This window comes from Schistocerca gregaria, chromosome 5 (genome assembly GCF_023897955.1).
Source record: "Schistocerca gregaria isolate iqSchGreg1 chromosome 5, iqSchGreg1.2, whole genome shotgun sequence".
Taxonomy (NCBI): Eukaryota; Metazoa; Arthropoda; class Insecta; order Orthoptera; family Acrididae; genus Schistocerca; species Schistocerca gregaria.
Genome location: NC_064924.1, coordinates 569,833,132 through 569,845,908, shown reverse-complemented (window position 1 = coordinate 569,845,908; position 12,777 = coordinate 569,833,132). Strand labels below are relative to the sequence as shown.

The following is a 12,777-nucleotide window of genomic DNA, read 5'->3' as shown; positions in this document are numbered from 1 at the left end:
GAGTAGCATGGAGAGCTGCATCAAACCAGTCTCAGGACTGAAGACAACAACAACAACAACAACAACAACAACAAACATTTAAAACAAGCTGCCAATAACACAGCCATTTATTGCAGACTTCAAGTTTCCTTTTGTATTATGGCTTCACTTTCAACTTTATCATATTATGTCTTAATGTAATAAAATCAATGAAGCATTATGAATGAACAAAAAGAAGATATTACATACTGGAATGCTGCCTTCCTTTTCATTTCCTCTATACACCGCTGGAGATCCAATTAACTGTGAAACAGCTGGTGGATGTAAGTCTTGCATAGCATCATTGCTAAATGCTAGTGTTTCTAGAGTCTAAAACAAAACCACAGAATATTATAAATAAACAATACTGCAAACACACAACATTTAAATTATTAAAATTTATTTTGTAATCCTTTCCTTTGGAAGAATAATTAAATATTTCTGACAAATAATTAAACAGCTTCCTGTCTCACACAAAAACATAAGCATCAAACTATCAATTCATTAAAGTCTGTTATCTAGAGAATAAAGAGAAAATAAAGAGATACTAAGATTTACCAGTTCATTTATTTGATAACCAATACTATAGTGTCCTGGCCAGGGTGACGACCTAGCTGAATGTAGACACATAACATCAGAAAAAAAGGTATGTGACTAACTAAAGACCCTACTGCATGAAGAAGTCTTGAGGCTGCCATTCAGGAGTGGGGATCAAATGGCTGTTGTTACTGATAATGATTATACATACTTTTGATGTAATAAGCTTGTATGAGTTTTGTCTGAATCAATAACTGGAATACTGCACATTACAACATTCTTCGCTTTGAACAATTTACCACCAATGGACATTTATCCAAATTGAGAAGGTTTGTAAGTAGTGTGCTTTTCCATTTTCCAAGTTATAAATAGGCACCTAAAATCAGCATAGCTGTACATATTTTGAAGAGTAAACAAATGAAACAAAAACTTCTGTGCACTAATTTGTTACTGCACGTGAGATGCGAGATCATCGGGATCATTTGTTCTCCCCACAAACGGAATGATAAAGTTGTGGCCCTGCAAAAAAAAAAACCAGGACAGAGCACATGCCCTTATTAGAATAATTGCTAATTTATTTTAATGTTAATCCTATAGGGACTATTTCATTAAGAATAATTTATTAACTATGCATTCTGTGTAGGCTTTTAAGACAAATACATTTGTAAAGGAGAATGCAGAATATAGCATAATTAATAGGCAGATTCATCATTACATTATCATATGCTACTGAGTAATAGAACTGGAATATAAGTGCCTTACCCTTCCTTTCCTTCACATCCCCAAGGTATGAATAGAAGAGGTACAAAAGTTGCAAAGTGAATTTTCTGCTTTTCAATGTTTCTATTGGTAACACCTGCTGAAGCTAACTACCAGCCAGCCATACAGTCATCTTTGAATGATAATTTTCTCAACTGACTTTTTCTTTAGATATAATTCAATGTCAGGGTGGAAAATTTAAAAAAGTGCAATAGTAATGATTAGAAAATGGATGTGAAGTTCACACAACCTTATACCTGTGCAAAGAAATACTTTCTCTCATCTAAGAGAACAGATCTTTCTACATGCTGCATCTGTCAAAAACATCTAACAGTATCAGAGGAGATAACATAGTGCAGTAGGTTACATGGCCTCTTTCACTTTAAGACTAATGTATTATAATTATTTAAGACAGAATAAAGTAAACTGGATGATGCAATGTGTGTATACCTTACTGAAGCTAAGCAGCATTGCCTGTATCAGAGCATTGAGTTCCCTCTGAGCAGTGGTATTCTCCAGAAGCGGTGTCTCGCGCTGCTCACTTGCAAGAACAGATTCTTTTACTAGCTGTACAACTTCTTGCACTTTTGTTTCAAACTGCATTGGCTGCAAAACAAAACACAGGAGCAAATTAATAATAATGAAATATTAATGCAAAGCCACCAAATTAATAAAAATGTATTGCTGTGTATTAGAATAAATAAAGCATATTCTATAACTGCCTATGACAAGGTACTTTGTGTGTGTGTGTGTGTGTGTGTGTGTGTGTGTGTGTGTGTGTGTGTGTGTGTGTGGACAGGCAGGTACACATGTGTTTCCTTCCCTACACCGTTCTCTTCATCTCAGAGCTCAGTGTAGAACTTAAACCTTATATCCCCATTTATTTGTGGTATATATTCCAACCACAGCCTTCCTCTAAGACTGCCTCATCTAGTGTCATACAATCCTCTCCCTCCTCCTACCTAGTGGTATCCATGTATTGGTTTGCTCACCGATTCTTCAGAGAACCATCTCATTTGTACACAAATCCTCCTAATTTTCAGAACCCTGTAATGCCACATCTCAATTGCTTTGGTTCTCTTTCCCAATCCGTCCATCCTGATGCACTACTCTTGGCATATATTCTCAATTTTTATTTATTTATTATTATTTTTTCCCCCTCAAATTAAGGCCCAGGTTTGATATTAGCAAACTTACATTGGCTATGCTAGTCTCTTTCTTAAAATGTGCTCTTTGCTTTTTTCAGCATGCATTATTTTTCTTTAAAGATAATTGTTGAGTCTGCAGTAATAGAAACAAAACACAAACAATATTCCTCTATCTGTTTTTATTCGAAAAAATCAACAAACAAGAACATTGCAGAAGTTGACAACAGTTGTCAAAACAATGTAAGTAAGAAACAAAGTATGGATCCCTATATGGATTTGATAACAGATGAATAACAAGATGAAATGTTTCCCCACAAGTCTCTCGATCAAGGAAGTCCACCGAAGAAAAGAAGGAAACAAAACTACTACAGAGTGGTCAGCACACCATTACCACAAAACTATTCAGGAGGCCAGACGCTCGAGTCACAGTCCAACACTACCACTCCTGAAGATCTGGGACTACAAGTAGATGAGGTGCGTAGATGTAATGTCTTCGATGGCATATCCCTATAAGTTGAGGTGCCATGTGGAACTGCCTTCTGGCCAGCAGTATGCCAGCTTATGAGGCCAGTTGGCAGATGGATTTTTTGGGACTATTTTTAATCATGTGAGGGGCGTAGGAAAATAGTCCGCTTGTTGATCGCGACCTCTGGTGCTGCTGACAATCAGCAGTGCTCGGCAGCTTGCTCTGGTGGTCATTGGCTGAGACACGAAGCTGTGTTTTTGTCTCAGGCAGGGGCCTCAATCATACTGTAACCATCTGCTTTGGTTTTCCTTTCTGAGATGGCATCCTGCATCTCTGTTCTATCATGCAAGATGTCGAAGTTGCAGGCAGATGGGACAGACATGGGCAATAAACCAAGTTCGTTCACTTCATCTCCTATGTGGTCTCAAATGTTGCTGTAAATTTGTAGGTAATCGATTTCTGCCATTCCTCATTACTTCCATCTTGCTTTTGTTTACTTCTTCCATATCCTGTGATTGGTAAACTGTTTATTACATTCACCCAGTCATCTACTTCTTCCTCACTTTCAGAGAGTGTAGGAAAGACATCACCAAATCTTAACACTGATATCCTTTCACTTTCAATTTTATTCACGTACCCTGTCATGAATAGGGCCATCAGGCATTTTTTTACATGTAAACAGGCATTCTACACATTTTACATTACATTTATCATGAAAAACATGTTACAAGAGATTTTAGAATCGATTTGGAATCCAACACTCATAAATAACTATGAAATAAAACTGGCAATACATGTTAATTTTTTAGATAAAACTTGTAATGGTTTGCCTACTTCGTTTCTTCATTTGTTTTCCTCAGTGTCAATGTACTGGCTGAAAAAATAAGGGGTGGACATGCAGTACTGTCTACTGTAAATGAAGTAACCGACAGATGCACAGTTGCGTTTCAAGTCTTTTACTTTCACTTTTCACGACCTCCCAATAATACACAGCTATATATGGGCAGTACACTATAATTCTAACATCCCATAAGCGTTATTAATGGTTATACTGCTACATTAGTTTACTGTTGAACACCCTATGAGCAGTAAAAGCCTAACCACAAAGTTCACAGTTCTTGAAGAATAGAAAGGTATGTATGGAACAGACACTGTCATTGCTTTAACACACGATCTAATGGTGTAACACTGATTTCACTGTTAAGGTGATACATTGTTGTCGTTCTAACCAACACAGGTTCCTCGTCTGGAACTCGGCGATGGACTGATGTCCTGTGACCAAAAATCGGGCCCTTCTATATCTTTACTATAATAGGAGCAAAAACTAGTTTCTTCGAAATTTGATTTACAGAAATTACAATTAAAACCTAACTCTTTAAATTAAGTGAATACATCGAAAAACTCTGTCTTTTTAACAGTTTCTTCTACTAAAAGGTTTAAGCCAAATCATTTGTTTAAATCATGAAATTAACATATATAGTGACGCAAATAATACTTTTGACAAAACTGTTAGTTACTTTGGAATTAATTAAGGCCTGGCTTTGCTAACATGTTTTCAAACAGAGCCAAATAGGTCCTTTAAGAATACTATTAGTTGTTCCTCCAAATGTTTGTAATTACTACAGAATTTATACCAGGTGTACCGGTATGAAATGAGCGTTAAGATACAAATGTGTCAATAGGGAACATTTGTTGTGAACGAGCCTTAATTTTTTTTTTTTTGGTTGGTTGGTATGACATCTGTCAAAATATTTAGTATACATCAAGTCATAGAACAAACAACATCATATGTTTTCATTGTGTTAACAATGTCGAATTTTGTACCAGAAAGCAATGATTTGCGGAAAGCATTAATTTTTTGTTTTCGTTTGAAAAAAAAGTGCTGCAGAGTTGCATCAAATGCTTGTCGAGGCATATGGTGATCATGCTCTATCAGAAGTAACATGCAAAAGATGGTTTCAATGGTTCAGAAATAATGATTTTGAAGTAAGAAATGAAGAACGTGAAAGACCACCAAAAAGTTCGAAGACGGTGAATTGCAAGCAATATTGGATGATGATGATACTTTGAGTCAGAAGCAAATGGCAACAATGCTGAATGTTGAACAAAAAACAATTTCTGACCGTTTGAAACCTATGGGAAATATCCAAAAGTTTGGAAAATGGGTGCCACATGAACTGACTGAAAGACAGATGGAAAACCGAAAAACCATTTGTCAAATTTTGCTTCAAAGACATGAAAGAAAATCAATTTTGCATCTAATTGTTACTGGTGATGAAAATAAGATTTATTTTAAGAATCCTAAATGGGAAAAATCATGGGTTAATCCAGGACAACCATCAACATTGACTGCAAAACCAGATCGATTTGGCAAGAAGACAATGCTCTGTGTTTGGTGGGATCAGAAAGGTGTGGTGTATCATGAGCTTCTAAAACCCGGTGAAGCTGTGAATACTAATCACTAGAGACAACAAATGATCAATTTTAACTATGCATTGATCGAAAAAAGACCAGAATGGGCCAGAAGACATGGCAAAGTAACTTTTTTTTACATGACAATGCACCTGCACACAAAGCAAAACTGGTTCAGGATACAATCAAAACACTTGGCTGGGAGCTGCTACCCCACCCGGCACATTCACCAGACTTGGCCCCTTCCGACTACCATTTGTTTTATCAATGGGACACGCATTGGCTGAGGAACACTTCGATTCTTATGAAGAAGTCGAAAATTGGGTGTCTGATTGGTTTGCTTCAAAAGACGAACATTTCTATTGGCATGGTGTCCACAAATTGCCTGAAAGGTGGTCAAAATGTATAGAAAACAATGGTCAGTACTTTGAATAAAATGTTTTTACTTTTCAATTCAAAATTAGTGTTTAATTTTCACAAAAAAAATGCTCATTTCATACCGGTACACCTGGTATTTGTTTATATTTTAACAACAGAATTTAAGTTACAAAACAATTACTGATTTCGCCCTATAATGAAAGATACTAACTAGGAATAGTCAAAATAAATTATAAAATCAATTATATACATAAAACTAGACACAAAATTAGATCTGGTGTTATTTATTTTAAAACTGAGGGCCAACTTATCTCTTTTATGGAACTGTAGATTATACTCATGTATGTCAACAGAAATTAGTCAAAAATGAGAACATTTATTTTAGGGATGCAGATGGCAAAACAAGAGGGGAAGTAAAAACATCCCAGCTTGCTTTGTCACAAACTATTAAAGATGAGAAAAGTATGTGCTTCAGCATACTCTTAAATGCAATATGGTATTCAATTGTACACAGGGTGAAAGGGAACTTGTTCCAGAGGCAGACACCAGCAACAGAGTACGGGTTTGCAAATGTTTATGTTTTATGAAAGGGCATAGCTATAATACTAACAGGTGAGATATTGTGACTGATGACAGGTACTTGTATGAATCGATGTACTGGGGCACATGCACGCTGCGGAGCCTAGGAAGTAGACTTCGCTGGCCGCAAAATCATAAAATATTCTTACTGGCCATGACAATTTTCAGCATTTATTGATACAGAACAGGAATACTTCAGTTTACAAATGAATCCAAAGTCAGTGGAGCAGCCTGGGTGACAGACTACAAAACAGAAAAAACAAAAAAGTTATCTGAAAGGTTTCCCTTAAGACCATAATTAGAATCTTAACTTAGTCCACAGCACACAACTAAAAAGCTTGATCCAGAGTCCAACACTCATATGACATCACAATCCTCCAGCCTCCTAGTAGAAATCTAGTCAAAGTTATAGAAAATTTTGTTACAGTCCCTAACTATCAGTTCCACTCAATAGTTCACTTTGGACACTTCACTGGTAGGTGGGGCAAAGGGCTGACAGCTGTGGGGGAAGATCTGTTTCACCTCAGATGTTTATGACTGCACATCCATGTCCCCAGCTGCTGCCGGAAGACTATCTGAAGCCACCGTTTCCTTGTTGTGTTATCTGAGATGCCAGAAGTGGTGAGGTGCCTGCAATGGTGGCAATACTCAATGGAGCTCAGGCAGCATTTTTGGAGTTGGTTGGTGTGATGCATGAAGCATGTTCCATTGCCGGCCATCTCACAGTCATGCAGCCACGTACTGCCATGACGATGCCAGGAAACCATTTCTTGGGCACTCACAAATATGTGTGCCCAGAGTTGTGTGTCAACTCCACAGGGGGGCATCAAAGAGGCATGTGGTGTTCTGGTGCTAAGAGGACCAAATTTAATAACCTGTGATGGCAGTAGCCATGGAGAAGCTCTGCTGAAACTTTCCCTTACCTGGCATTGTCCTGTATCATGCCAGGATAAAGGTAAGGGTACCACTTGTTTCATCTGCATTTTCAAGTGTTCACATAAACAGTTCAGTCATACGGTTCTAGGTCAAATGATTGGTGCTGTGGTGAGGTGAAAGATGCTATTTCTTTTACAGAAGTCCTTAAACTGACCAAATGAAAATGAGCACCATTAACTGGTATGACGATGCTAGAAACCCTCAATGGCAGAAATCTCTCTAATGTTTTGATGGTGGCTGGTGACATTGTACAGTTTGTGCTGATCACATATACAAACTGTTAACATGCATCCACAAACACAAGTCACATGTCAATCATAAATGGCATGGCATAATCGATGTTATTGTGCTTTCGCAGGGGCTGCGGAAGTGGCCAAGATGAGAACTTTGGAAATGGTGCCACTAGCATCATGGCTAATGCCATGCAGGTGTGTGCTATTTACTTAATCTCTGTTGAGACACGCAGCAAGTAGCATGGTACTGGTACTGGGTGCATACCTTTAATCTTGTGATGCCCCAATAGTTGCCAAAGAGCAGGCATAGGATGATGGAGTCTCACCACTGCTGGAGCCGCTATCTGGCATTCATCGTTGTCAGTCATGAGAAGTATGACATAAAATAAGACATGCATTTGCTGTTTGTTTGAAGCTTATGTTAGGGGGTCTGATCAAGGGAAGATGCTGCGGTCATCTGTGTAGCATAAAATGCAAGTCTTGGTTGAGGACTTGATACTCTTGTGCAGCTGTCACCAATTATGTGGCTGGTACTGGAAATGTCCTATTGAAGTTATGCATACATGGCAGAACACACTGATTCTTTGCAATCAAAATTTGTCCCAGGCCCATGGGTAACCTCAACACCTATGAGGGCCACAATTTGGGAAACAATATTATGAGTTTTGGGTTAGAAAATAGAAGACTTGCACATGCTGATACATTAGAAATCTCATGTGCTTGGGTATGCAGCTGCTGTTGACAAAGCAAACTGTCCCAATCTTCATCATCCAACTGGAACATCAGAAAACGCAGCAACCGATGCGACAGTTCAGCCTTCTGCTGGAACTTTTGTTGCTGTCCTCAGTGGTATCTGGCTTGAGTGCTATGTTGACATCGGTGGTTTTGTTTCCCTGACAAATTTGTAGGTTTTCTTGCGGGTCATGGCACAGACTAACACAGAACTTGGTCTGAAAGGTACTCACTCAAGTCCATAATCACAAACCAAATTCACCTACAGCACACAGGTAAACAGCTCAATGCAAAGTCCAACATTCCCAAGCCATCACAACACTCTAGGGTTCCAGTAATGCTCTAGCAGAAGTTATGGAAGCTTCTGATTCAGTCATGGACTGTCCGTTCCAACTGGTAGTTCCATTTGCTCTTAACAGTCCCTCCCGTACCATGAGATTAGCTGACACGATACATGGGGTGCACCATCTCGTGGAGCCATCACAGGACAATTTCTCCACAGCAGTGAAAAGTGATCTACTGGTGGATGTTTCCTGCCACAAATTCTGTTAATTTATGTCATTTTGCAGTCAGTGTCTGAACTGCTGCTAACTTCACAGGATACAAGGGCAACTATCCTAACAGGGCATATGAAGCACTGACACAGTGAAACGGACATATGATGCTTATATAAAGAACACAAGCATATACGGTTAGTTCTGATCAACTAGAGTAGATGCAGTGTTGGATTATATCATGATATGGAGACTTGACAAAACAAGTCAATGTTGAAGTTCACATTTCACATACAGAGTAAATATGTTTCAAAACTTCTTGAAGTCACGGAGGCAAGGGGAAGTCTTCCACCGTTTAGCAACAGTAGTTTTTGCTTAGTGGGGGTTCTTATCGAAGTTACACCCACTTTTTCACCACTGCGGTATTGGGATACCACAGAGAAAAATATGAGGAAACTGTTTGTGGAATGTAGAGGTAATTACTTTTTGATGCAAAACTACAATTATTTGGACTTCTTTTCATCTAGTTTATGGTCTGAGTTTTATGTGCATCTGAACAATGAGGACAGATTGTCATTATCAAGATGATTACAGTATCAATTTCTTCATACCTGGTACTTAAGATAATGCTTAAAGTCATTGGCATAGAAATGATGTTTACAGGAGGATAAAACTGACAAGATATTTCTGACATACAAGGAGAACAGTAGTGAATACAGGACTGACCCATGGCATTACTGAGAGAACACATTTTCAGGTGCCTTTTATTCCAGCACACAACACCATGCTGTCTGTTTCTCAAGCAACGTTCAAAACAACTTCAGCCTATTATTTGCAAATTTTAGTTGTCACATTTTTATGAGCCATGTGTCATAGTTAATGGCGTCAGATCTTTGTTGAAGTCATGACTGTCTATGACATTTTTATGTCATCAGTTACCTTAATTAGTGCAGTGTTTGTTTGCAAAAACCAGATTGATATTTGTCATGCAAGCTAAATTTTCATAATCATTCACTCATTTTTTCCATGAATGATGTACTGCAAGGCTTTGCATACAGTAAATATGATTCTGATGTGCTAGAAATCACAAAGTTGTGACACAATACCCATGAACCATGGACCTTGCCGTTGGTGGGGAGGCTTGCGTGCCTCAGCGATACAGATAGCTGTACCGTAGGTGCAACCACAATGGAGGGGTATCTGTTGAGAGGCCAGACAAATGTGTGGTTCCTGAAGAGAGGCAACAGCCTTTTCAATAGTTGTAGGGGCAACAGTCTGGAAGATTGACTGATCTGATCTTGTAACAATGACCAAAACGGCCTTGCTGTGCTGGTACTGCGAACGGCTGAAAGCAAGGGGAAACTACAGCTGTAATTTTTCCCGAGGGCATGCAGCTTTACTGTATGATTAAATGATGATGGCGTCCTCTTGGGTAAAATATTCCGGAGGTAAAATAGTCCCCCATTAGGATCTCCGGGCGAAGACTAGTCAAGAGGATGTCGTTATCAGGAGAAAGAAAACTGGCGTTCTACGGATCGGAGCGTGGAATGTCAGATCCCTTAATCGGGGAGGTAGGCTAGAAAATTTAAAAAGGGAAATGGATAGGTTAAAGTTAGATATAGTGGGAATTAGTGAAGTTCGGTGGCAGGAGGAACAAGACTTCTGGTCAGGCGACTACAGGGTTATAAACACAAAATCAAATAGTGGTAATGCAGGAGTAGGTTTAATAATGAATAGGAAAATAGGAATGCGCGTAAGCTACTACAAACAGCATAGTGAACGCATTATTGTGGCCAAGATCAATACGAAGCACACACCTACTACAGTAGTACAAGTTTATATGCCAACTAGCTCTGCAGATGACGAAGAAATTGAAGAAATGTATGATCAAGTAAAAGAAATTATTCAGATAGTGAAGGGCGACAAAAATTTAATAGTCATGGGTGACTGGAATTCGGTAGTAGGAAAAGGGAGAGAACGAAACCTAGTAGGTGAATATGGACTGGGGCAAAGAAATGAAAGAGGAAGCCCCCTGGTAGAATTTTGCACAGAGCACAACTTAATCATAACTAACACTTGGTTCAAGACGGGAGATACTGACAGGTTTCAGATAGATTATATAATGGTAAGACAGAGATTTAGGAATCAGGTTTTAAATTGTAAGACATTTCCAGGGGCAGATGTGGACTCTGACCACAATCTATTGGTTATGACCTGTAGATTAAAACGAAAGAAACTGCAAAAAGGTGGGAATTTAAGGAGATGGGACCTGGATAAACTAAAAGAACCAGAGGTTGTACAGAGTTTCAGGGAGAGCATAAGGGAGCAATTGAAGCAGAGGATTCAGTAGGTAAAAAGACGAGGGCTAATATAAATCCTTGTTTAACAGAAGAAATATTGAATTTAATTGATGAAAGGAGAAAATATAAAAATGCAGTAAATGAATCAGGAAAAAAGGAATACAAACATCTCAAAAATGAGATTGACAGGAAGTGCAAAATGGCTAAGCAGGGATGGCTAGAGGGCAAATGTAAGGATGTAGAGGCTTATCTCACTAGGGGTAAGGTAGATACTGCCTACAGGAAAATTAGAGAGACCTTTGGAGACAAGAGAACCACTTGTATGAACATCAAGAGCTCAGATGGAAACCCAGTTCTAAGCAAAGAAGATAAAGCAGAAAGGTGGAAGGAGTATATAGAGGGTCTATACAAGGGTGACGTACTTGAGGACAATATTATGGAAGTGGAAGAGGATGTAGATGAATATGAAATGGGAGATACGATACTGCGTGAAGAGTTTGACAGAGCACTGAAAGACCTGAGTCGAAACAAGGCCCTGGGAGTAGACAGCATTCTATTAGAACTACTGACGGCCTTGGGAGAGCCAGTCCTGACAAAACTCTACCATCTGGTGAACAAGATGTATGAGACAGGCGAAATACTCTCAGACTTCAAGAACAATATAAAAATTCCAATCCCAAAGAAAGCAGGTGTTGACAGATGTGAAAATTACCGAACTATCAGTTTAATAAGTCACAGCTACGAAATACTAACGCGAATTCTTTACAGACGAATGGAAAAACTAGTAGAAGCCGACCTCGGGGAAGACCAGTTTGGATTCCGTAGAAATGTTGGAACATTTGAGACAATACTGTCCCTACGACTTACCTTACCATTTGTAGACTTAGGGAAAGCTTTTCACAATGTTGACTGGAATACTCTCCTTTAAATTCTGAAGGTAGCAGGGGTAAAATACAGGGAGCGAAAGGCTATTTACAATTTGTACAGAAACCAGATGGCAGTTATAAGAGTCGAAGGACATGAATGGGAAGCAGTGGTTGGGAAGGGAGTGAGACTGGGTTTTAGTCTCTCCCCAATGTTATTCAATCTGTATATTGAGCAAGCAGTAAAGGAAACAAAAGAAAAATTTGGAGTAGGTATTAAAATCAATGGAGAAGAAATAAAAACTTTGAGGTTCGCCGATGACATCGTAAATCTGTCAGAGACAGCAAAGGACTTGGAAGAGCAGTTGAACGGAATGGATAGTCTCTTGAAAGGAGGATATAAGATGAACATCAACAAAAGCAAAATGAGGATAATGGAAGGTAGTCGAATTAAGTCGGGTGATGCTAAAGGAATTAGATTAGGAAATGAGACACTTAAAGTAGTAAAGGTGTTTTGCTATTTGGGGAGCAAAATAACTGATGATGGTCGAAGTAGAGAGGATATAAAATGTAGACTGGCAATGGCAAGGAAAGTGTTTCTGAAGAAGAGAAATTTGTTAACATCGAGTATAGATTTAAGTGCCACGAAGTCATTTCTGAAAGTATTTGTATGGAGTGTAGCCATGTTTGGAAGTGAAACATGGATAATAAATAGTTTGGATGAGAAGAGAATGATTAGATGGGTAGATCACATAACTAATGAGGAAGTATTGAATAGGATTGGGGAGAAGAGAAGTTTTTGGCACAACTTGACCAGAAGAAGGGACCGGTTGGTAGGACATGTTCTGAGGCATCAAGGGATCACCAATTTAGTATTGCAGGGCAGCGCGGAGGGTAAAATTCGTAGAGGGAGACCAAGAGA

General features: G+C 38.7%; 1 protein-coding gene across 1 annotated transcript in view; it reads right to left on the bottom strand.

Moving 5' to 3' along the window:
• LOC126271977 (exocyst complex component 2) overlaps positions 1–12,777 on the bottom strand; it is a 109,025-nt gene that overhangs the window by 36,411 nt on the left and 59,837 nt on the right. The window contains exons 13-14 of the mRNA XM_049974442.1: positions 1,765–1,920; positions 229–348 (exon numbers count right to left, since the gene is read on the bottom strand). Coding sequence (XP_049830399.1) covers positions 229–348; positions 1,765–1,920 — 276 coding nt within the window. The remainder of the gene's footprint in view (positions 1–228; positions 349–1,764; positions 1,921–12,777) is intronic.